Raw genomic sequence first — 25,386 nt, 5'->3', positions numbered from 1 at the left:
AGGTCTGCTCCTGAGCATGTGCTTGGCATATTTCTCCTTTTTTTCATGAGGAAGTACTTCATGGCTCCAGTATGGGAGCCTTGGCTTAGAGCCAGTCTTGGCAGGGGCTGTCTTGTGTGATCCCTATGAAAATTCAGGTGATGGTATAAGCAGAGGCTCCATCTCCTGGAGCAGTCAAGGGAATGGTTACTGCACAGAGAACCCAATCCAGTCAGCCATTAGGATAATCTCGCCAGGGAAATGGTGGATTCCTCAGTGTTGGACATTCAAGATTAAGCTGGACAGGGTGCTGGGCCATCTAGCCTAGATCATGCTTTGCCTAGAAAGGGTGGACCAGGTGATCCTTGAGATCTCTTCCAACCTGGGATTCAGTGATTTACAGAAAGCCTTGCACATCTTATATCTGTCAGCAGTACCTGAAGCCACTGGGTAGAAGTAAGAGTTTACCAATGCTATTACCTTCTTCAGCATTAGCACTGGATGTGCAGCTCAGTGCTCTTTTTTTCCTTTTAAAAAAGCTGGGAGTGGAACAGGCTATCCTGTGATGACATTGTCAGGAGATGTTTGTTCAGCCTCAGTCTGTGTCTCATTTGTTTGGATGGCTGTATTTTTGGATACAGAGGAAATTCAGAGCTTTCAGCTGGTAATTTATGTGCTTTTATTGCTTTATATCTAACCGACAACTGCCTCTTGTGCTCAGATGTGATTTGTGTCTTGTTTAGCACCTAACTAGGCAGTTGCAGTTGGGCTCTAGAGGAGCTGCAATACAGTTTTTTTCTAGTGAAAGGATGAAGAAAGTGTTAGGGTTTAACTTTGATCATTTCGCTGATTCAGTAAAAACCTCACAGTCATTATCATTACCACTGAGAAAGAAGCAAGGGAATGAGCAATCAAGGTCTGAGTGAGAGCACTGTCCGGGAATATCTACCATAGCATGATACCTTTTTGGGCCAGTTTCTTTGATTTAAGATTCATTGTTCAATTCAGAGTCAAATACTTGCTTTGCATGTATTTCTGAGGGCTTGGGTACAATTTCAAGGAGCTTTGGGGAGAAATGTGTTTGGAGGAACAGCACAAAGAGCCATACAGGGCTGTGAACTAGCATCATCATTTATGCAGAGCATAAACATCATGTTTATGCAGAGCAACAGGTAGGAAGGGTGTGAAATGAGGTTTCAGACCGGTGCTGAAGATAACGGTTCCCTTCCTTGAACTCACAGAATGAGTTCCAGAACAGACCTTAAAGCTCCCGCAGTTCCAACTCAATGCCACAGGCAGGGACACCTTCCACTAGACCAGGTTGCTCTATGCCCCGTCCAACCTGGCCTTGAACACTGCCAGGGATGGGGCAGCCACAGCTTCTCTGGGCAACCTGTGCCAGGGCCTCACCACCCTCACAGGGAAGAACTTCTTCCTCACATCTCATCTCAATCTCCCCTCTGTCAGGTTAAAGCCATTCCCTCTTGTTCTATCCCTACGGACCCTTGTCAAAAGCCCCTTTCCAGCTTTCTTGTTTGGGGCCAGAAATAACGAGATCTTTGGTATTCTAAGAATAGTGTTGGTGCTTTAATAAATTCACTAGTGCTTAATGTTACTTTGGTCTTGAATAATTATTTTGAAGTCTACACTGGAGAATTATGATATTTGCACCACCTGCAAAATAGAATTTAAATCATCAGTTGACCTGTAGTGCATGACAATGCCTCTGGAGATAGACCTTTCATCAAAAGCAGCTCAGGGGATCTTGTGCTAAGGAGGAATTACAAGTCTGGCAGCACTGTAATTGAGGTTAATCACATAACTGTCAACCATCTACAGAATCAAATTGGCTGAATTGGGAAAAACATTTTATAGTACTATGACTTACCAATGGAAATTGCTGTGTGATATGAATACTGCAGAACTGTGCACTGAACTGTCCTTTATGTAGCTAAAATTGATAGGTTTGATTGTTTCTCTCTACATGGGTAAACTGGGGGTTTCAGCAGGGCGTAGATAATTTAATGTCTTGTCCTGCTTGTTGGACTGAAAAGAAAAAACAGTTAAATTTTCAAGTAAATTTGATTTTTAATCTAAAATTCGTGTAGCAAGCTTTTAGTCGTTCAGGAGCTTAGTGTTGTGCCTTTCTTTAAACTACTGTTAGTAGAGAACACAAAATTTTAGTTAACCCTAAGATAAATGTTGAATATGATAAATGAATGTTATGGCAATTCTAAATACTTTGTTTTCTCAGATGGAGCTGAAGAAGAGAAGATGGAAACTGAGACAGATGGGCAACAGCCTGAGAAGGTAAGCTTGGCTTAGTATGTGGGTTCTGAAAAGATACTTCAAACACTTATGAACCTGAATTACTACATTCTGAAACTTGTGATAAGGAAGGCAGACAGCAGTGTGCTGGTCAGTGTATGTGTCCACAGGGAACAATTTTCAGTCTCCATGGTGCTTCATTTTCTTAGGAGTCGTTTAGTTTCAAACCATACAGAGACATTTCTTTTGCTGGGCAGACGGCAGTGAGATATTGGTGTGGTGTTTTCTAGTCTTGAAGAGCAAAGGTTAGATCAGGAGGAAATGAGAACTGGGTGATACCAAATGAACTGGAGACTTAAGCTGCAGAAGGACATTGGTTCGTGATTTGTAATGGTCTAAATGTCACTTCAAAGTTTTGCCCTAGGAAAGCTTGTCGTGTGACAGATTGCATTCCCAAAGAATGCAGCTTTCAATTCTGGCAAGATCAGGGCTTTCCAGGAAATGTGTGAGTTTGGGTTACTTGCAGTATTTGGCAAGCATTTCTGAGTATAGTGTGCAGAGCTGAACGGAGAAACTTGATGAAACTATTGCCCCAGCTGCATCTCACCTTTCCCATGACAGTGCAAGTTACATATCTGCTCTGTCTGTGTGACCACGTGGAGTTCAGTGGATGTGGGAGGATGAGATCTGTGTCACAAAGGTGTCAGTTGCTGAGCTGGTCAGTGAAACTCCTCAATCCAAGAAGCTAGCTCTTCTTTATACATGTGCATATTGTGTACTCTTGCTGTTAGGTATGGTGCATCCTACCCATAAAAATCAGATATTTAGAAATTAAATTCAAGCTGTTGGTAATGCCTACAAGAATGCAGTTGTTTGGGCTTTTTCATAACCCCATGTCTACAGACACAGTATCTCTTTTCAACTAGTCTACAATAATGGCACTGGCTGTGATTGTTTCAGACCTGGAGTTAAGCTAATACCCTGGAATTAGAACATCACACTGCTAAATAAGTGGTAGTGAGTGTTTACTGAGTCTGCAGCAACAGGTGATACTTCTGCATCGCCTGCTTCATCAGATGAGATAAAACTTGCCTAACGGCTGCTGAGTGTAGTTGGATGTTATTTCTCATTCTGTTTTCAGGTAGTTCTTTTTCTGCCTTTCCAACGAATAGCCAGGTACACTTAGGTAGATGTAAGCATAGAAGACTTGGTCACAGCTTAACAAGAGTAATTACTCTGTAGAGCAGGCTAAATGAGAAGCATTCAAGTCAGTGTGGAGTATTTCCAAGGGAAAAATGATGCTTCCAGTATTAAGCGTGAAGCTGCTCCTTGCTTGTTCCCACTAATTCCTAGACAGAAGCACCTTCCCGTGACATGTAATTTTGCTGCAGCATTTATTGCCATAGGAGGCTGTTGTGGCCGTGAGTTGTGCAGGGTTTGGAGCATTGTGGATAGGTTAATACTGTATAAGTTATGAACAGAGCAGACACTGGAAAGGATGTAGCTCTTATGCACAAACTGCTGGAATAAGTGGGGGCAGCACAGGGGGCAGAACATGTTACCTGTCATCTTAGTTCAGTATTTCTTGTACCTTCAGATGAGCCCAGGTTCGCTGATGTTACTGAACTTGATAGACTTTGTCCAGTATAGCGGCTACTTTGTTTATTCATATTTCAGTTATGATTGTCAAAATGGGCTGAAGTAGCAGACAACCTTTAAAATTTAATCTCTTCCTTTATGATAAATTAATTTGAAAGCCATAAACAAAGTTAACAGTTAATGTCTTCTATAGCTCTCATTCTTCAAACAATCTTTCATCCCATTTAGGTTGAAAACAAAGCAGAAAATGAAGTTGAGGAAGGTGATAAAGTACAAGAAGGAGAAAATGAGAGGAATACAGAAAAAGAGCAAGATAGTGAAGTGGCTGCAGACACTAAGCCAGGTAATGGTTCCCAGCTGTTCCCCAAGCTGTGTTAGTTTTAATGGCCTTCCTCTAAAGAAGTTGGAATAGACTATAAACTCAACTGTGGCTGAAATATTTCCTCTTGCGCATCAGGCTGCTTCATAGTTCAGTAGTAAATATTCTAGTTTAATTTCACTGCTTAAGCTCAGGCACTAAATTCTTGCCTGAACTCATTTGAGACCTCAGCTGAGCTTTTTTCCACTGTGTGTAGTGACTGAGTGAAGATATTGCAGTAGCAAAGAGAGTGTAGGTCATATAAATTACTTTCTTTTGACTACTGCACACCATTTGGTCATTTTTGATGCAAAGAAATGAGACTGCGCATTTCTGTGCCTTAGAAGTTAATGTGTTAGCTCAGTTTTCCTGTAAAGGGATGCAGAGCCTTTATTTTGACAGGCTGAGTACTGGGTTTTTTTCTACATAAGAGACGATTCTTACTTATTTTTAACATTTTTCCTTTGTACCTCATGAATATATTGTTTTTTCCTGGAACTTGCAGTCAGTATTTTAGCACCAAGTAGAACAAGAAACATTTGGATTTGATGGAATATGGAATTGATTTGGAAATGCAACTGAAATGTTCTGATAAGAGTAAGCTGATGGCAGGAGATGAATTGACAGAATGGAAATAAAAAGTATTTAAATTTTTCCTATTTGTTGGATTGGATCCTCTTAGACTAGAGCTGTTCCTCTGTCAGCATTTGAGCGAGTAGCAGTACTACAATGTAGGACCATGACAGTGTGTGGATGAATTAATTTGACTAATGAAAGTGCACACAGTGCAATTTCTGTCCTGACATGATACTGTTAACAAGGGGAGAATGCATGTAAGGGACTTGTTGGGAAATCTCTTTCAGAAGAGAAGGAGGCAGAAGAGAACAAGGAGAACGTTGATGCAGGCAAAGACAAAGAAAATGAGGCTGGGAAGAAGAAAGTGGAACATGAAATCTCGGAAGGAAACGTAGCTACAGCTGCAGCTGCTGCCCTTGCCTCAGCTGCCACCAAAGCAAAGGTTTGTTTTATACAAATATCCATTGGCTTGGCTTCCAGTTCACATTAGAACTCTTCTTAAAATGGTCCTTTGTTCCAGATCTGTGTGATTTCTTATTCTAACATCTAATACCTTGAAGGAGCCCAAGTGCCTTCTTCAGTTTCTTCTGCTTGAACTCCAAAGTAAAATAGTGTACAGTTTAATTCAGGCATCTACTTTTATGATTATGAAATCGATGAACATACCTAAGAAATAGCCTCAAGATGTATTTGTCATTTTTGGAAAGACTTTTCTCTGTTTGAGAGATCTGGCTGTAATGCTGAGGATGTAGTCCTGGGTGATAAAACCTGCACTTTTTCTGCTCTGCCACTGCTGCTCTGTGGGCTTCGCACAGACCTTCTGTGCTTGGATAATCCCTGTCTATAAGAGCAATGTGATTGATTCTACTGCTGCAATTTTTTTGATAGACAACTTAATGATTTTGTTGTTGTTCAGAAGAGCTGTGTGTTAAAAGCACGTTCTTGTCCTTCTGTCACTAAACTTCTGTTTTGTTTGTCTGTAGTGTTGTAATAAGCTGTGGTTTGAATCAGTGCCCTGATATAATAGCTTTTCTTTACCCTATTATTGCTAATTGCATGTTGTCTTTCATGTTCTTTCTGAATACCCTTTTCAGTACCCTTTTCTGTTTTTTTTTTTTGTTTGTTTTTTTTTTTGATTCAGGTTGAGGTTTGGGTTGTTTAATTGCTCTTGAATTCAGTGCCATATTCCATAGCACCTACTTTATAGGTACCAAAAGCAAAGCATTGATGGTGGTTATTTCCTGATGGATTTCCAGGACATAATGGTGGACATAACGAGGTGTTGCATGTGTCATACTGACTTTCCCAGTGTGATCTTTGACTTACAATGTTAGTTTGGGTTTTTTTTTCCCAGCTGCATGATGCATATTGAGGATAGTGTGATGATAGGTGTTGTCATCATGAGATCTGAGGATATTTTTGTTACTACCTTATGAGCCAGGTTCTAAAATCACAAGTTGCATAAATTCAGCGTTGCGTAATGTCAGAGCTAGGCACCCTTGCTGTGTAGAACCCCGCTTTGCACGTAAACTTCAGACTCATGATTGTGGTGAAGTGTGGAGTCCGAACTGGCTCCCTTGTTCATCACTTCACCTGTTGGTGTCTGAACTTACAGTCCTCCTAGCACCAAGCTCTCTTACCGAGAGTAATGTACTTTCAGTTCATCAGACTTGGAATCATAGAATCAGAGTGGTTTCGGTTGGAAGGGACTTTCAAGCTCATCCAGTTCCAACCCCGTGCCATGGGCACGGGCACCTTCCACTAGACCAGGTTGCTCCAAGCCCCATCCAACCTGGCCTTGAACACTGCCAGGGATGGGGCAGCCACAGCTTCTCTGGGCAACCTGTGCCAGGGCCTCACCACCCTCACAGGGAAGAACTTCTTCCTCAGATCTCATCTCAATCTCCCCTCTGTCAGTTTAAATCCATTCCCTCTTCTCCTGTCATTACCTGCCTTTGTCAAAAGTCCCTCTTCAGATTTCTTACAGGTATTTTCAGTCAAGTTGAAAAAAAAAACCCTGCATGTTATATGCAGGGTTATATATGTATATAAGGAGGCATGAGATTTAATCTCTGTTTTATGGAAGGGTACTTGCTCCAAATAAAGATTATCTGCTCTCCTTCCTTTGTGATAATAAGTGCTAGAGAAAGAAGTGACTTGGCTAATGGTGGTTTTCATTATGGCAATAATATTCTAGAAGAATTTTAGCTTTATATTATAGGAAATAATATAATTAGGATGTTCACACTTCAGAGTAGCATTCAAGTTCAACAGGGATCTCTCTTTCCACTTAAAAAAGCCAAGACAGTATTAAAGCTTTCAGTGAGCTGTATCTTGTCTGAGAAAGTAATTTGATTCTTCATCATAAACTCTAGACCTGGTCATGTGAAGAACTGTTGCGAAGTTATTTTCCTTACAATTTTTACACTGGAGGAATATTGCAGTTGGCTTCTCAGAAGAAACAGGGGTTCAAGCTAGACACTTGAACTGTTCTTTTTTCCTTTGGGATAAGTGGTTTCACCAAAGAGATGTGCTGTTTGAGAAGTGATACATTTAAGGGTGAGACTCTGTTACTACATATAAAATACAGGAACAATTTTAAATTTATTTTTGCAGGATATATATACATATATATATATGTATATATATACATGATATTATACAGGCTTCTGTACAAACAATATGAGAATTAAAATCCCATTTCCTCATTTTCTTCTCAGATTCCTAAACCACTGTAAGGTATTTTTTCCTTTCTATATGTAGGTAGCACCTTATAGAAAATGTCATCTCTGCTGCAGATTGCTGTTAGCTTTTGTCCAGTTGTGAATGAGCTGTAGAGCTTCTGCTGGAGCTCTTGATCCGTCATAATTTGACCTCCTGCATAACACCTGACCTTGTGACTTCCCTGAGTTCCTGTTTTGAGGTAGCTGTGATTAAAAGCATCTTTTCTAGAAGATACGTATCAAAACTGCCAGTGATGCAAAACCTCCTGCGATTGTCCAGCAGTTTGTTCCATGGGTGGTAAACTTTGCTGTTAAGCTTTATTCCTAGTCTGATTCACTTCAACCACCAACCACTGAAGTACCTTCCTTTGCCTGCTGAATTGAAAAGCCTTTGGTTATCGACCACTTTTTTCATGTGTTGTAGGGATTTAGAAAAGTAAGATTAAGATATAGAAGGGACCCTGTTGCTAAAATCGTATTTCTTTTTGCAAGCAGCTACATCCTATCTTCTGTTTATAGGCAAATCAAGTTGTCTTTAATTGATTCCTTCTTGCTGCTGCTCTAGAAATTCACTGTAGGACTTTTTTCATCTCATGCTTGGAAGTATGCACGACAGGACTTATTTTTTCCTATTATGTGTCTTAATTTAGAAAGTTTTTGTTATCTGTCACCTTTGTTTCTTCTATTTCTTGTGTGAAAGACAGTCTTATCCCCTTTTGGCCTCACAAAACAAGAGCTCGATGAAGCAGCTAGTCTCTTTTCACAACATAGGAAAAGGGAATGAAGAAAGTGTGATCTTCTTTTTCTCTGCCTGTTGCAGTTGCTGCTAAACTCTTGCGTGTGGATGAGAATTCAGTGGAGAATTCCAGTTAGATGGATGCTATCAGTTTTCCAGAGGTGGTCCAGTTTTACAGTTTTCCGTAACAGTTGTCATACTCATAGTCTTGCTTTGATTAGCTAATTTCACAACAAAAGCTGGGTTTAAGATGATCAGGGAATGGGCTAGGTTCTGTGAAAGTGCCTGTAATGTGTGTGTGCTTGGTCAGTAGCTAGTAATCATAGAATCGTGTCATATAACGATTGGAAGGGACCTTAAAGCTCACCCAGTTCCAACTTCCCTGACACCTTCAGAGGCAGAGACGGAGACACCTTCCTCTAGACCAGGTTGCTCCAAGTCCCATCCAGCCTTGCCTTTGAACACTGGGATGGGGCAGCCACAGCTTCTTGGGGGAATTCCTCACAAGTTGGTCAGCATTCACCCAGAAATGTAACTTCCGAGCAGTGGAACTGGAGTCAGTATTGTGGCAACAGGAACAAACCTAGGCACAGAGCCACTCTTGGCTACACTTGTGTTTAGGGCTCCTGTGCTGAAGTCATAAGCCAAAGTGTCATTCTATATCCACTTTCAGCTGGGGCTGGTCCAATGGCTGGCTGAGTGATACTCAGGTCATTCAGAATTGTTGTCTCCCAGGATAATGTCACATACCAGCTGCCTTTTTGTTTGTTTATGACTTAAGGTGGATGCAGCAATGTGTTTATCAGGCAATTTAAATCACTGTTACTTTACTCTTGTCATGACTAACTCAAAAATGTTTATGTTCTTTGTCCATGTGAAGGTACTGGTTAATGCCAGGCTAACAGACAAATCTCTTTGTCTCTCTAGAGAAAATGTCAATGATGATTTCTAATGTGTATTTTGAGACCTCTTTCCTAATCACATGCCTTGCTTGATTTTATGTTAATATGATTTCATCATTAAAATTGTGTGCCTCAAGCAAGGCAGAATGACTGCCAGAAGGTTGTGTGTGTCAACATACTTCTGTCCAGCTTCCTATACAAACGAGTTTTATTTACTGAGTGGTATTATTGATGGTAAAATCAAGCTTAGAAGGTCGAATGTGTGTTATTTAGATCTACTGAAGACTTATTTTGTTGCTGGTGGGTTACCAGAGGTGAATTACAGAATGATAGAATGCTGTCAAATGACACAACATACTAATGATGGAAACAGTATCATACATTTTTAAGAAATTATGTTTATAATTAGGAATACCAGGGAGTTTTATAATATTTCATTTCTCCAGCTCAGTATTTCTCCCAGTTCTGAGCCAAAGCTTGGGGCGCAGCTTGCTAGATACAAGTTGCTGTTTGCAGCTTGAGCTGGGTAAGATCCAGCTTTTTCTTTTTTCCTTCCATTCCTCAGCCCTCACCTTCCCCTTCTCAAAAGCCAACTCTCCTTCCCACTCACCCTTTAGATGTGTCAGGAAGGCTTTGCCTGGACACTGTGTTTGGGAAACATCCCCTGATTATTCATACAGAAACTCCCAAGCAGTGTGCACAATGGGTGTGTTGAGCATATTTTGATTTTGAACAGCAGGCTTCTAACAAAAGCTAGTAGAAGGTGTCCTTAACATGCCTTTCATACTTTGAGAGTGTGAAACACTTGTAGGCTGTCTCATGTATCACATGTATACACACATCTATATATTCTGTATCATTTACGTAGAAGTGTGTATATGTAAGTGGGGTAAAGCTAAAGCCTTGTAAAGAATCTCTTTGCCTTTTTCTGCAGTTTGCTTTTGCAGTTTAAATACAGCTTTGCCTTCAGCTTTCTTCTGCAATAGGAATACTCTGCAACCTGTTTATAAAAGGAAACTGGAGAGTTTTAATTTTTTTAACAGTTCCTTCTAATATCTGTGTAGAGATTTCTCTGCAAGCTCTTACTCACCCAAGGTGGAACTGCTGTGCTGACAAAGCTTATGGTTTAGTGATGTGGTGCTGCATATAATGGGAATATGCTCAACTAGATACACGGCTTCTCATTTACTTGAGCAAAAAGAATATCTGATTTCAAAGGCATGCAAAAGTCATCCCACTGTTGCTGTGGGTGTTTCCAGGTAAAAGCCTCTTGTGTGTGTTTTGGTGAAAACTTTGTGGATGACCTGCAGCTGAGTCAGTAGAATGGACCCTGGCTCCCTCATTTGCATTTCCATTGAAAGTGCTCTCTGTCACGCTGCACTCAAAAGGGTTCAAGGCAAAGCTGGGTTGCTCACGAGTACTGAGCATCCACAGTACCTCTTGTATTAAAACTTGATATCTATTTATTTGATTAAAAGCTTAACAGTCTTCCAAGGGCTTCTGGTTCCGAGCATAAGATTGATAATCTAATGTCATATTTTCTGTCCAGAAGTGGAAAAGAATGGCTCAAGCTAGATGTAGGCATAGTTGACTGAGTTGTTCACTTTAAAGCACTTTATTTTGTAAACATGTGTAAAGCAAAACCCTTTGTTTTATCCTCAGCACCTAGCAGCAGTGGAAGAAAGAAAGATCAAGTCCCTGGTCGCCCTTTTGGTGGAAACGCAGATGAAGAAGCTGGAGATAAAACTTCGTCATTTTGAGGAGTTGGAAACTATTATGGACAGAGAGAAGGAAGCGGTAAGCAGGGATTCTAGAATAATTCAGTCACTGCACAGATCTATGTATGCTAACAGCTGGAAAACTAGCAACTTCAGCTGTTCCTCACCTTTATGCAGGTCTTCCTCCTTCAGGTAGAATTCGTGATTAGTACACAGTAGCATTTGAAGGCTCTGCTTTATCCAGTGTCTTCTCTTTACCATAAGCAGGGAACTGGTGCTATCCCAGAGCTGCTTCGTAATCCTTACTCCTGTCATCTAGGCATGAGCATGGAATTCGTCCTGAGCCTTTATGTAGGCCTTATCACATGAATGATACCATAGAGTGGTTTGGGTTGGAAGGGACCTTAAAGCTCCCCCAGTTCCAACCCTCTGTCATGGGCAGGGACACCTTCCACCAGACCAGGTTGCTCCAAGCCCTGTCCAACCTGGCCTTGAACACTGCCAGGGATGGGGCAGCCACAGCTTCTCTGGGCAACCTGTGCCAGGGCTTCAGCACCCTCACAGGGAAGAACTTCTTCCTCAGATCTCATCTAAATCTTCCCTGTGTCAGTTTGAAGCCATTCCCCCTTGTCCTGTCCCTACAGGCCCTTGTTGAAAACCCCTCTCCAGCTTTCTGGTCAGATACTTTAGGTACTGGAAGCTGTTCTAAGGTCTCTCTGGAACAAAACTGAATTGACAACTGTAATGATAAAGTGCAACTGAGAAGGAGGAGCAAGCTAAACAAAAAGGTTGGTTTCTGTCCTCGGTCTAGTGAGGCTGTAAGCCAGGATGCAGATCTTGGTTGACGTCTGAACAGCTGAAGAAGGCGGTGACACTGAGAGCAGGTATAGGGTGCATCCCAGATAGGACTGTATTTATATTGTAGCACTATGAATGACACTTTGCTAGAGACTTGCATATCCCTAAAATCAGGGTATAAGGTGAGGGATGATGGCTCTGCCTATCAGTGCCTTGGTTGCACATCAGTTACAAGGTGTTCTTTCGTATATAATGTAACATGCTTCCAGAGAAACAGTTTCTCTCCAGCTACTGTGAAGATGACTCAAAACTTCAATTTTTATCAGCTTGTGATCATTATTTGATTTGTTCTGTTGTATAGCTTCTTCATTTTGTCAATAGGTAATTACTGTAGATGTGTTGCAGATACTGCCTCATAATTCTGGGGATTTTCCCATTTGCCCTACCATGTGAATTTAATGCAATTGACATCCTCACATGGTTATTAATAGAATCACAAAATATCTGGAGGTTGAAGGAACCCACTAGCATCATCTAGCCCACCTCCCTGCTCCTCACAACACTGCCTAAAACTAAATTGTATGACTAAAAGCATTGTCCGGATGCTCCTTGACCTCTGAAAGGCTTGGTACTATAACCACTTGTCTGGGCGGCCTTGTCCAGTGACTGACCACCCTCAGAGAACTTCTTCCTAATGTCCAACCTGAACTTCCCTTTAATCACATTGATAGAATTTGACAAACTGTTTTTTTGTTGTAGCAGAATGTCAGCAAGAATTTCTAGATAGCTCAGCATCCTCACCTGTGTCAGTGTGGTGTTTGCCTCTGACGCTGATTGGCAGCTCAAGAAATGGACCTAACTATTCTGAAAAGGTTCTCTGTGGATTTCTTTCTTTGGGGAATACATTCTATTAGTGACAGGTTGGGGTTTTTTTTCCATTTAGAGGCATATGACATTTTCCTTTTTAAAAATGTGCATACCAATGTTTCCCTTGGCTTTTGGGTAGTTAAATTTAGTCCTTTCACCTGTCATTGCAGATATTTAGTGGAATAATTAAAGCAAAAAATATCCTTGGTGCCAGTGTACACAATGCGTATGTCTGAGTTTTGCTGCACTGGCTTTTTTATTCCTAGTAAAAGTAAGGCAATTGTAAGCATTGAAAGAACTCTGCTGCAGACTGGAGGGTGTTAGATTTTACACAAAACACATTTACTTCGGTGTTTAAGCGCTGCAGACTCTGTGTGTAACCAGGGATCTTGTTGATAAGATCCTTGTTGACCCAGAATTTATAATAGCATGTGAGTGCTTTCTTTATTGTTTCTTCTTAAGGGGGAAGTTACTTGCTGAAGAATAAATTGGGGTACAATAATAGCTATTGTATAAATATGCATCAGGTGCTTGTAATAGTCCTTCTAATTGTGAATCACTTCACAACAGTGCAGAAACATGCTCTTGCAAATTTGAGGATGTTCAGGAGTGTAGTATTGACTTGCAATATGACTTGCATACCTAAAATTTTGACTGATTTCCTGAATCACATCATGTAGAGAAATTGTGTGGCAAACTGATAGATGCTCATCTCCATTAAGGTGCCTAGCATCACTCTTGCCTTACATTGCTACAAGTATAACTTGAGTTTTGAGAGTTGAAGAGCAGAGCAAATTACTGATACATAGCCCACAGGAAAATGTGTTACTACCAGTTGTCTTAATGCTAACTTGGGGGTACGACTGTAGGTTGTGTCTGTAAACCTGCTTCTGAAATGAATACAACAAATCGTAAAATCATGGAATGGTTTGGGTTGAAAGGGACCTTAAAGCTCCCTCAGTTCTAACCCCCCCTGCTACAGGCAGGGACACCTTCCGCTAGGCCAGGTTGCTCCAAGCCCCATCCAACCTGGCCTTGAACACTGCCAGGGATGGGGCAGCCACAGCTTCTCTGGGCAACCTGTGCCAGGGCCTCACCACCCTCACCTTGCCCTATTCCTACTTGCCCTTGTCAAAAGCCCTTCTTCAGTTTTCTTGTTGACTGCCTGAAGGCCACAATGATGTGTCCCCAGAGCCTTATTAAATGCAAGAATCTAATACAGAGCCAGGTGTTTGGGGCTCTGCACCAATTTTAAGACCCAGCTAGTGTTATAACTTGTGTCTGTGTCTTTTTCCTCTGTCCAACTGTCTTTTCCTCATCCTGAGATGAGGGAATGTATGGAAGGGAACTTTTCACTGGCTTTCCGAAGTACAAGGTGTATTTGCAGGCACTGGCTGCTGTTTGGAGATACTTTGTAAAGACTTTTTTTCAACTGTAGAAGGATTGGGTACCATGAAGAGAGCAAAGCAGGAATACAAAAGGACTGTAAAAAGCATGGTGTAGCCCTGCTTCTTGCCTAAGCCTTTGTTTCAGGTCATTTGCAGTAATTTTTCTCTGAACTGCCTGCCACCTACAGAGTCTGTTTCCACACATGAACGATTACACCATTGGTGTACGTGCCTCTTTGTTTTATCAAGTTCTTCCCTCTAACGTATCAGATTGGTCAAGAAAAAAAGAGTCACGGCAGCATGAATAATCACATTGTAGTTCCCACACACAGAAAACCAGCCCCCAACAAGAAGCATGTATTATTCATTAGGCTCTATCCCCATCTGGTTCTCCTGGTGAATGCGTGCTCCGTCGTATTCTGTTTTCATCCATGCTTTGTCAGCAGTCAGACTGCTAACACAAAGTATTGATGGAGCTTTGGGATTTTTGGAGAACTTCTGCTAGGTGGAAGTCTCCTTGGCAACCTGCTTTTCAGATAAATTATGGAGTATACCTTAAAATACTCATTAAATATTTGTAAACCAGTCACGCAAATCCATGTGTCCAGTTGCTTAAGAGTACTAGATGTAGAGATGCATTATGATTTCTTAAATAAGTCAAGTGACATACATTTCCTCAACCAGGACAGTGACCAGTCATAGAAATGCCCAATAGCAAGAAATATATTCTGTAGCTCTTTTTGTCTTTTCTTTTTGGGCTTACTGTCTATGTGGCTTCATAATCAGATTAGCCTGTTTTATGTTAATTGGCCTAAATTACATGAGCATTTTTACATAATACTCAGTAGTGCAAATCATTGCTACCTGGCTATCACAATGTCCAAGTCCTACATTTAAAGTAAAGGCATGGAATAGGATCCTCCCTATAGCCACTGAGCTTGTGCTTTTGCACACATATTCTGCTTTGGTCTTGCCCTGGAAAATCTCCTTAGTTTCCTGTTCCCCCTTATACCAACATGTGTAGAAGACAGAAAAACATTTAATTTCTTCTAGAATTGTTTTAAGGCTGAATGCTCTGCACAGTACTCATTGAGTAGTGTGTTGTATTGCTGAGAGATTCTTTAGGACAAAGCAAGGTGAGTTCACCTGTTCCAGCTGGGAAAGTGGCCTGGACCCTTTACCAAAACTTGCTGCAAATCAGACAGTTGGAGATCAGTAGGATGGGAGTTTGATTAGCAGGAACATAGTCTAAATGTATAGTTCCTAACTTTGCTTTGCCTTTTTCCTCCTATTTTTGATATAGCTAGAGCAGCAGAGACAACAGTTGCTAACAGAACGCCAGAATTTTCACATGGAACAGCTGAAATATGCTGAATTAAGGGCTCGTCAGCAAATGGAGCAGCAGCACAGTCAAAACCCACAGCAGCCTCACCAGCACTCTAGTGGGCCTGGGATGAACCCCCTTGGGGCACCAGCACATCCAGGCTTACTGCCTCATCAGCAGCCCCCACCATACCCTATGATGCACCACCAAATGCCACCACCTCACCCACCACAGCCAGGTAAGAAGGAGAAAATCCAGTTATGTTGATCACCATTCATGATAGAGTAAAATCAGAGGAAGAGGCACTGCTGGGTAAAATTGCACAAGGTGTAACAGATGGACTGTGTTTACATAGTGTTTTATAATGGCGCTGCTTATAAACCAGAAAAGAAACACAGTTTACTAGGACTCTTTGTACTGCAGCTTCGTTTTGCAGCTTTTGTCCCCATAGATGTGCAGAGGGAGCTTGGGGAGGAGATATCTTATCAATGGATATGAACACCCAAAAGGAAGGAATGAAAGAAAGCACCAGGCTCTTCACAGTAGCACCCAGTGACAGGACAAGAAGGCAGTGGACACAAATTAAAACACATTAAATTCTATCCAGACACAGGAAAATACTGTTTATTTCCTCTAAGGGTTGTCAAACCCTGGAGCATCTTCCCCAGCCAGTCTGTGGAGTCTCCATCCCTGGAGATAGTCAAGCTCTATAAAGTACAAACACAGAGCTGCCCCTAAGCATTGCTTTTGAGTACAAAAAAATACTTGTTTCTATTCTCTTAGACTTTTTTATGCCAAATGACCTGAACAGAGATGCTCCTTCAAAAACAATCATTCCCTCAGATTTTCCAGTTCATTGATACACCTAACTGTGTAAAACTATAAATAAATAAATAAATAAAAGGGAGAAAGGACCAAAACAAGAGGGGAAAGCAGGAAGCTCCTTTAGCATTTTCCTTTGTCAGGGCACCTGATCCTAGTGTATTTCTCTGCCCTGTCTGAGACTTTGCTTTCTGCCTTCTGCCCTTCTGTTTGATGCCAGGTGAGAGTCACTGAACCATGTTGGTCAGAGGGGTCACTTGAAAGTCTCCAGTTTTGCCTCCTGCTCAGAGCCAGGTCAGCTGGATCAGATTGCAGGGGACTTTTCCTCTTGAGGCTTGGGTATCTCCAAAGGTGGAGATGTTCCTAATCCCACAGGATAGAGAAATTAGGTGGCAGTGTGGCTGTGTTTCTCCTCAGGATGAGGAGCATCCATCCACTGCGCATAAAAAATACCTATTTTAAACAACTGCTTGTGCTTAATGACAAAACTTGCAACCCTACTGTTAAGTAACCAAGTAGCTTAATAGTATTTCGAGTCCCACTTTAAAGCATTTTACTATTAAAAGGGGTTTGGACCACCAAATATTGTGCTTTTGCTCAGAAGGTGTTTATCGGAGTTAGAATTGATGCTTTACTATACTTGTTAAATGTTGTTGAATTGTTAATTTAAAATAGAATAGCACCACCTGGCTTGTAACCTGATTGCCCCTCTGGAGCGCAATGAAGAAGAGCTTTTATCAATTTTCAACTGCTTGGCTGAAAACTACTCCAAAGGCAAATCTGATCAGTTATTAGTCAAAAATATTTTGGAAGATTTTTGCATAGGCTGCTGCTGAAGAAGCTGAAAATTTGGGGTATTATAATCAAAAGCAGGCAATAGAAAGCATTCAGGAGCTTGAGTTTCCATTTTGGGAAAAGGTCTGTGTTAAGATATGGCTTGGGAAAGAGTGAAAATGCGTAGTAAACTAGCAAGATTTACAGATGACCCTGAAATATGAGGTATCTCATCCAACTGTGTGAATCTCCACAGTAATAAAACTTGATTCAATCAACAGATGCAGACTGATGCAAATTGGACAGGCAGGTAATCGGCTGGGGATCTAGATGCTTAATCAAACGTATTTTTCCGAGGGACCAGCAAGTTCCTGGCTTTGTTGTGCACTTGCAGACGAAAAATGCTGACATTGCTTTGGGAGCTGTTTTTGCTCAAATTGAATTGCGAGCGTGATAAAATATGGTCTTTTTCCTTTTTTTTGTGTTTGTTTTTTTTTTTTGAGATCCAAAAAATATTGTAGCTCGATTTGTCTATCGTATGCTGTATTGACAACTTGGGTCTATTCGCTTAACAGTAGAATGAAGACGCATTCTGTGAAATGGAGAAATGGCAAATTGATAACAGATTAAAGGGGGGAATTATTGCATGTCATTAGACTAGCTCATACTTACAAGCTGCTATTGAGAATGAGAATGAAAGAAGATTAAATGCATTGTTGTATTCACTAGGGGACTAATAAAACTTAATTTCTAATATATTTGCATCTTTGATTCACATAACACCTTATTACTTCCGCCCCATCATAATTGTCCAGGCCCTCTATCCCCAGTGATCCCTATCAGTGTGTATGGTGGGCAGTGTGGTACTGTGGTAATTAGTCAGTACATCTCGCTTTCAAATTTTATTGAAGTCAATCAATAGATTGACTTTTCCACCACCACCCCTCCTGTTAGAGGGCAGCAGACTGATGGATGAGGCGCAGCATTTAGGCTTCTGTGGCAGTAAAGCATCTGGTGCTCTCATGCTATACAGGTACAGGACTAGGATCTTGCCTTCTACCTAGTCTGACAGTTCGCTGGTTTGATACTTTTGTGAAGGTGAGAATTCAGAGGCCCTTTTGGAGTTTGAATGCGAACTCCTCTGCTGCTTCTACCATACTCCAGCTGATCTTGTCTCAAAGCAAAGTAGGCTCTTCAGTGGAAGTTTGTTAGAAATGCTTGGGAAGTCCACAAGTGCCAAAGTTCTTCAGCTTCACAGTGGGGTTTTGTATAACTTGAGGGCAAGGAGAGAAAAGGGAAAGGTTTACCATTTCCTCAGGTGAGTTCAACACTTAAACTCTGAGTCAGCCCTGGGGAGGGGGGGATGTGTAAATAGTAACTTCAGGATTCTTTGGTCCCCAGAGATTACTGATTCACAAATTGACCTGATTTTCCATTTAGGTAGCTTTAAGATGTCCAGAGTTTGACTTCCCTTGACAAATCAGTACATCATCACAGGGTGAATCTCAGCTGAAAATACCTCTGTTGCATGCTGTAGCCTCCAGAAATCTTACTGACATACTGAAGCAGTCAGCAGTTGCATTTTGTGTACAAAACACACACACACATCCCACACTGTGTATTATATACATTAAAAAATAATCCCTTACCACATCAGTGATGCTGAATCTGTGATAAATACTATGGAACTTCTATTGTATTCTGTGTATTTTCCTTGCTTTCACATTTTTGGGGCAATTGTTGTGTGTTTATTGGGCTTAAATGTTTTGGAGCGTTAGCAGTCCAGTCCTTTCGTGGCAGACTTGTACATACATAGATCAGCAGCAATTTTTGCTGCTCAGTTTGCTAATTTGGGATCCTTTGACAAAATGGTGAATTTCTGCACGTTTCCCTGCTGCGTGCCTGCGCTTGAGTCTCCTGGAGTCTTTGTGGAGCTGCCAGAATTTGGAGTGTGTGAGGAGGTGAATTTCACCCTGCAAGGGAGGGCTGAGGTACACTTAAAGATGAAAACTGAAAAACTTTTTTGCTGTTCTTAGTCCTGTAGGTGAAGCTCCAGCTTCAGAGCTATTGGTGTACAGCTTGACATGTTTTTGTAAGAAGGTGCGGTTTCCTTACCTGATCTCTCAGCTTCGTTCCAGTAACAACCTGCTGTCCCTAAGGTGGCCAATTTCAAGAGCTCTTGATAATGAAGAGGCTATTCCTCAATGATTTTGGAGACTATTTTGTTCCTACCCTGTTTCCCTATTCAAAGTACACTGAGATGGCACTTAGAGGCATGATTTAGTGGTGGTCTTGGCAGTGTTAGATTACAGTTGGACTTGATGATCTTAAAGGTCTTTTCCAACTGAAATGATTCTATAAATACCATGGCATAGCTCTTCTTTCAGGTATAAAGATGTTACTGGATGCTTAGACAAGTTGCTGCCTGCTGGTTTGTCTAACAGCTCTACAGGAAGAACTGACCCATTCAGTTACATTTGAGACAAATCCCCAAACAGCTTAGTAGTAACTGAGAAGTGCCAGTGGGCAACCTTCCAAAACACAGCCCCGAGGATAAGCTGGAGATGGAAATACCCTGCACAATTTCCTGTTCAGCTGCATGGTTTTAACTCCAGACTTTACCTTGGTTCCCACTGATGTTTTCAAACAGGTTTCTGACTTTAATAGTGACTGAAAGTGTAAATGTTGGTTCAGTAGACCATGAACAAAATGCTATGTCGGATGTCTTTAAGGTGATTGATGAAAACTGAAGATACGGTAGGAAACAAAAGTGATGAAAGGACATGAAAAGGCACTTATAAATGGAAGGGAAAAAATCCTGCTTACTGCTTTTCTGGATTCAGAAGCAGATGCAGTGAAACCAAATCTCTTAGCTAAAGTTAACAGTGATGCTTTTTCCAGAGAAATGTTCTTTAGCTTAGATGTCAGTCTCTGAATGCAGCTGGAGAACATCTCCAGTTGAGGGTCAGTCTTTGCAGTGAGCCACTTATCGTAGTTATGGCCATGCCAGGTTCCGCTGGACCGTGGAATTCACTGGGGCATACTGAACAGCCAAAATCAGTCCAGAGGCCAGCACCCGCAGCCAGGTTTGATGAGAGAGAAACCAGTACCAGCCAGGAGAGCTCCTCCAGAGAGGAAAGCTGTTGGTGGATTCCACATAAAGCAATAATGTTATCCAGTCAGTATACAACACACAGCCAGAGAGGCTTCTTGGAAGCTTTTGCTGCTCCTCACAAGGCTTTTCTTTCTGGTTTATTATCTTTTTGCTAGCCATAATAAGCAACGTGGTATGATGGTTAAGGTTTGGGGTTTGAAAACTAGAAAACAGGGCTCTGTTATCAGTTTGCTGTGACATACAGTTTAACTTGATGCCTGCTTCTCCAGTGCAAGCCTGTGATCTGAGTCTGTCTGCATTAAGCTCATCCTTTGGCACCTGGGTGTGATGAGATTCTGGTCAACTCGACTAGAAGTGTGTTGCAGTTCTCAGGCATGGGCACTGATTTCAGTAAGTCCCATTATTTTCCCATGTCTCTCCTTTCCCACAGTTTTTACTTTACCTTCATTTTGACTGAGCTTATTTTGTTCTCTCCTTTCCCCTGGAATGCAGACTTTCAAAGTAGAGAAATAAAATTGGGATTCCAGTTCCGCTGTGAAAGGCTAAACCTTGTAATTATAACAGAAAATAAAATGTCTGATTTCTTCCTGTGTTACCTGTCTTGCTGCTGGTTATATCATACAAAGCACACTATTGATTTCTCGTTGTGCACTGTTCTCGTTATATGTGAAGTAAGTGCCTTGTGCTAATGATACTCATGGTAATATGAGAAACTTCTTGAAATTCTTGGAGGAAGAAAGATAGATGTATATTAATAGCTGTCATTAATTAACTCTTCCCTTCAGAGGGGATTTTCAGCTAGTAAATCATTTCAGACCCAAAGCAGAAATGGTATAAGGAAGACAGGATACACTTTCCAGTACAGCAGGATGAGTAACTTTAATAACCTTTTCCCCCAATATATTGTGCATAAATTTTCTGTCAGTGGTTGAAATATTCAAAAGAATGTGGTTTTAAATTGAGCTGCTGGATGCTGTTTCCTGTTGGACTGATTACAATTCCAGGATTTTTTGGTACAGATAAGGATTTTGAGTTCACTTTTCTTTTGGCCAGTATTTTCCATGAACTGTCAGTGCTTGCTGTTTATCCATTGTACGTAAAGAGCTTGGTGGCAGGAAACGCAGGGAGTAGTCAGATAAAAGGAAAGCAAAGTCATATGGGTAGTAAATGGGTTTGCAGTGTTCATCCACAGTGCTGTAATATGTGTGTAGTTGTGGGGGTTGCAAGGGGTTACAGTGGTTGGTAATACAGAAGCATTAAAGCCACATTGGATGCTCTCTGGTATGTTCTTCACAGTATGAAAACCTGGCCAGGTAATAGGTGTTACGGGCTGGAATACTAAATAAGAGTCGACCACAGTACAGCAGTTCCACTGAGGATGATGGATAATATTTTAGTGACTTGCACTGTGCGGTCATCTTAACATCTGCAGAGCTTCTCTAGTAAGTTTGAATGGCTCTTAACTCCTTACAAAATGTATTATTGAAGATACGTTAATATTTGAAGGCTACCACTACTGCCCTGCAGAATGGATGTCCTTGCTGCTGTGACACACTGAGCAGCTTCTTGACAAAGTGTCTTCCATCATATGTGCTCTGTTGTAGAAAAATAACAGTGAGCCCTTGGCTGGGAGGTGGTGTGGATGTCAGGGCCCTGCAAGCCCAGCACAGTGCGCCTCTGCGTTCGGAGGTATCTGACTTGAGCACACTGATGCCTCCATCGTCAGTGAATCACGCCAGAGGGGAGTGACAGAAATGCAATACGCAAGTGAAGTGGAAATCCTGCCTCTCCCCTGAGATGAGATGCTAAATGAGTTATTGTGGTTAATTATTCACAGTTCTTGGCTATGGGATTCTCTGCTGCAGTGCATGTGTGGAGGGGACGTGCTGACAGAAGGGATGTGTCTGGGAGGTTGGTTAGAAATACAGATTTCCGGGTCATCTGAAAACCGTTCCCAGTGGGAAGGAGCACATCACTGCAGAGCAGCTCCACAGCACTGCAAGAAGCTAGCTGGCATTCCCTGGAGCCATTCTCTGCTTGTTCCTGTATCAGGACTGTGAAACAATTCATTCAGTAGCAGGAGAGCGAGATTTCAATGAGGCATGTCCCTTACAGAGATCAGAGGAAGGCTTTGCTCCTCTCCAAGATGTTGGTGGCCAAAGGAGAGACTCCCTTTGTGTAGCACTGGCTGTGTTTGCACATTTCCCCTTTGAAGGGTATAAGCAGAGGTGTGCAGGAAGATTTAATAGGCTCCAAGCTTTCTGCAACATGCTCCATTGGCTGCTACAGTGAAACAAAAACACTAAAACTGTTTACCACTCCAGTACCCCTTAAGTAGCTGATTTAATAGAGGTAGAGGCTTATTTAATAGAGATAAATACCTTGGAGATCTTTTAAAAACCATTCCTCATCCGTTTCCCTGTGATGTGAATCTGCAGTTGGCATTTGCTAATAGTGGAATGCTTCAGAGCATGCATTAGAGAATGTCTACAATCTAATGTGTAAAGGATTTTTTTTTTAGTCTGCTAAATCTCGTTTATTGAACCTTTTGGCTTTATCTCTTCCTGCGTCTCCTGTTTTTAAGTTCACCCCTTATGTAGGTCACACTTCCACATTTTGTGCTTGAGCCGCTGTCTTGAAGTGGTATCTCTTGTAAAATGAAAAACTGCTATCTCTATAGAAATAGGACTTCATTTTTCCCATAGAGGTGGTAGTAATTTCCACTTGGTTAATCCGTTTAGTTGGGTATTGCATTAAACTGTGTTTTGGAGTTCTGGTTTGTGATAGGATTGTTCCTTTCCAAGCTAATCTCTAGGTAAAATTGTTGCAGACCATGCCAGGAAAGCAAAAAATGGGCAGCCAACCCTGCACTCAAACACAGAGGAGCTGCTCAGCTTATGGGCGTCTTCAGAAAAATGGCAGCACTGCTTATTTTTAAACCCCCCAAATTTAAGAGAGAAGAAAAGCTTTACAGACTCCTCAGTCTGGGTAGCAGGATGCTTCACAACAAGCATCATTATGAGATTTGGAGTCATGACACACTTTGAATTTATGAAGAAACATTTTTTTTTAAGTTGTTTTCTTTTTCAGTGGTGACTTTAACTTGGCTGTAATTGATTTGAATATAGAACATCGTTCTTGGATCTGCGCGTTACTGTGGGTTTGACAGCCTTTCTCTCACTGAAGAAATACTTCCCAGTGTTACAGCTTTTAAGACCTCCTGTGAAGCCACGCGGTGTGCAGTAAAGCTGATCCAACTTCAGGTGTTGCAGAAGAGCTTTTTTAATATTAATCGCTTCATTACTGCAGAGAGAATCTTGTAGGCATGTGGTGTTAGAGAGAGGATGGCCAAATTATGGAGAGGCTGAAGCTCCTGTCAGGTGGCAGCTCCCAGACTGGGAATTTGACATTTCCCAGCTTTCTGGTCTGCTGAAACACAGCTGTGTTGTTCCAGTTTTTACATTTTTATTCCCCAATCAACCTTAATTTTGCCAGTGAACAACATCCCTCATAGCTGTGAATATCTCCTCTTTTTGCTACAAAGCCCTCAATGTCTTTGAGTGGTGTTTTATGTCCAATTTCTTGTTTTGGTCTGATTCAGCCCTTGCCCACCTTTCTGCCCCCAGCAGTTCGAGTTGCCCAGTATCTGTATCTGCTTCTGCTTGTCTGCCTTTGCTTCTGCATGCTTGTAGCTGCAATCATTTCTTTTTTTTTTTTTTTGGGGGGGGGGTTGAAAAATATAGGAGTTAATGAAAAATAAAAGACCTACTCAAGCAGAGTTCTTAAGAGCATAGTAATGTCTTGATGTACCAAGTGGCTGCTCTTCTTTTGCAGTACCCTTTCAGAGTAAATACTGGAATCAAAACGTGGGAGGCATGTGAGGATGAGGACATATGAGGAAGCAGTGCTCATCTTGCTGTGTGAGCTAAGCTAGATCTGGACACAAGTTTCTAATGCTGAAGCTTGGTACACCATCTCTGTTGCTCTGTTCTCCAGCAAACTTGACTTTTCACGAGCAGGTTTCAAGTGTGTGCATATCCTGGGTCAGCCCAGAGGTTCACATCACTGCCTTTGACCTGATTAGCTTGCAAATGCTTCCTGTAGACTGTTAAGAAACAGGGTAAATGCAAATCAGGCCTTCCACAGTCATGTTTCTTAAGCATTTTGACACTGGTGCTTAGGCGTTGCTTATAACTGATGGACAGGGGTAGAGCAGTTGATGTTGTCTACCTGGACTTGTGCAAAGCATTCAACACTGTCCCACACAACATCCTTGTCTCTAAATTGGAGAGACATCAATTTGATGGGTGGACCACTCGGTGGATAAAGAACTGGCTGGATGGCCACACGCAAAGAGTTATGGTCAATTGCTCCATGTCCGGCTGGAGACCGACAACGAGTGGTGTCCCTCAGGGATCGGTGTTGGGACCGGTCTTGTTCAACATCTTTGTCGGTGACATGGACAGTGGGATTGAGTGCACCCTCAGCAAGTTTGCAATGACACCAAGCTGTGTGGTTCAATTGATACGCCGGAGGGAAGGGATGCCATCCAGAGGGACCTCGACACGCCTGTGAGGTGGGCTGATGCCAACCTGATGAAGTTTAACCATGCCAAGTGCAAGGTCCTACACCTGGGTCAGAGCAATCCCAGGCATGGCTACAGGTTGGGCAGAGAAGAGATTCAGAGCAGCCCTGCGGAGAAGGACTTGGGGGTGTTGGTCGATGAGAAACTGAACATGAGCCAGCTGCAGTTTGCGCTCGCAGCCCAGAAAGCCAACCGTATCCTGGGCTGCATCAAGACAAGTGTGACCAGCAGGTCAAAGGAGGTGATCCTGCCCCTCTACTCTGCTCTCGTGAGACCTCACTTGGAGTATTGTGTGCAGTTCTGGTGTCCTCAACATAAAAAGGACATGGAACTGTTGGAACAAGTCCAGAGGAGGGCCACGAGGATGATCAGGGGACTGGAGCACCTCCTGTATGAAGACAGGCTGAGAAAGTTGGGGCTGCTCAGCCTGGAGAAGAGAAGGCTACGTGGAGACCTCATAGCAGCCTTCCATTATCTGAAGGGGGCCTACAAGGATGCTGGGGAGGGACTCTTCATTAGGGACTGTAGTGACAGGACAAGGGGTAACGGGTTAAAACTTAAACAGGGGAAGTTTAGATTGGATATAAGGAAGAAATTCTTTACTGAGAGGGTGGTGAGGCACTGGAATAGGTTGCCCAGGGAAGTTCTGAATGCTGCATCCCTGGCAGTGTTCAAGGCCAGGCTGGAAAGAGCCTTGAGTGACATGGTATAGTGGGAGGCGTTCCTGCTCGTGTCATGGTGATTGGAACCAGATGATCTTAAGGTCCTTTCCAACCCTAACTATTCTATGATTCTAACTAATGTGTTCAGAGCCACTAATACACATACCCTCTGCAGCTTGTGTTGGCAAGTTC

General features: G+C 42.0%; 1 protein-coding gene across 5 annotated transcripts in view; it reads left to right on the top strand.

The window, feature by feature from the left end:
* The window catches only part of SMARCC1 (SWI/SNF related BAF chromatin remodeling complex subunit C1), a gene marked incomplete at its 5' end in the record, with an annotated part of 89,335 nt that overhangs the window by 55,681 nt on the left and 8,268 nt on the right, over positions 1-25,386 (top strand). For 4 of the 5 annotated variants that reach the window (XM_080639485.1, XM_080639486.1, XM_080639487.1 and 1 more), the window contains 5 exons: positions 2,234-2,289; positions 4,075-4,189; positions 5,068-5,222; positions 10,804-10,938; positions 15,216-15,474. In XM_080639485.1, the coding sequence (XP_080495611.1) occupies positions 2,234-2,289; positions 4,075-4,189; positions 5,068-5,222; positions 10,804-10,938; positions 15,216-15,474 (720 nt within the window). Of the gene's footprint in view, positions 1-2,233; positions 2,290-4,074; positions 4,190-5,067; positions 5,223-10,803; positions 10,939-12,419; positions 12,498-15,215; positions 15,475-25,386 lie in introns of those variants that run through there. The other variant, XM_080639489.1, reaches the window with a different exon arrangement.

This window comes from Psittacula echo, assembly GCF_963264785.1.
Source record: "Psittacula echo genome assembly, chromosome: 2".
NCBI lineage: Eukaryota > Metazoa > Chordata > Aves > Psittaciformes > Psittacidae > Psittacula > Psittacula echo.
The sequence above is the reverse complement of the archived record's forward strand: the minus strand, read 5'-3'. Positions and strand labels throughout refer to the sequence as shown.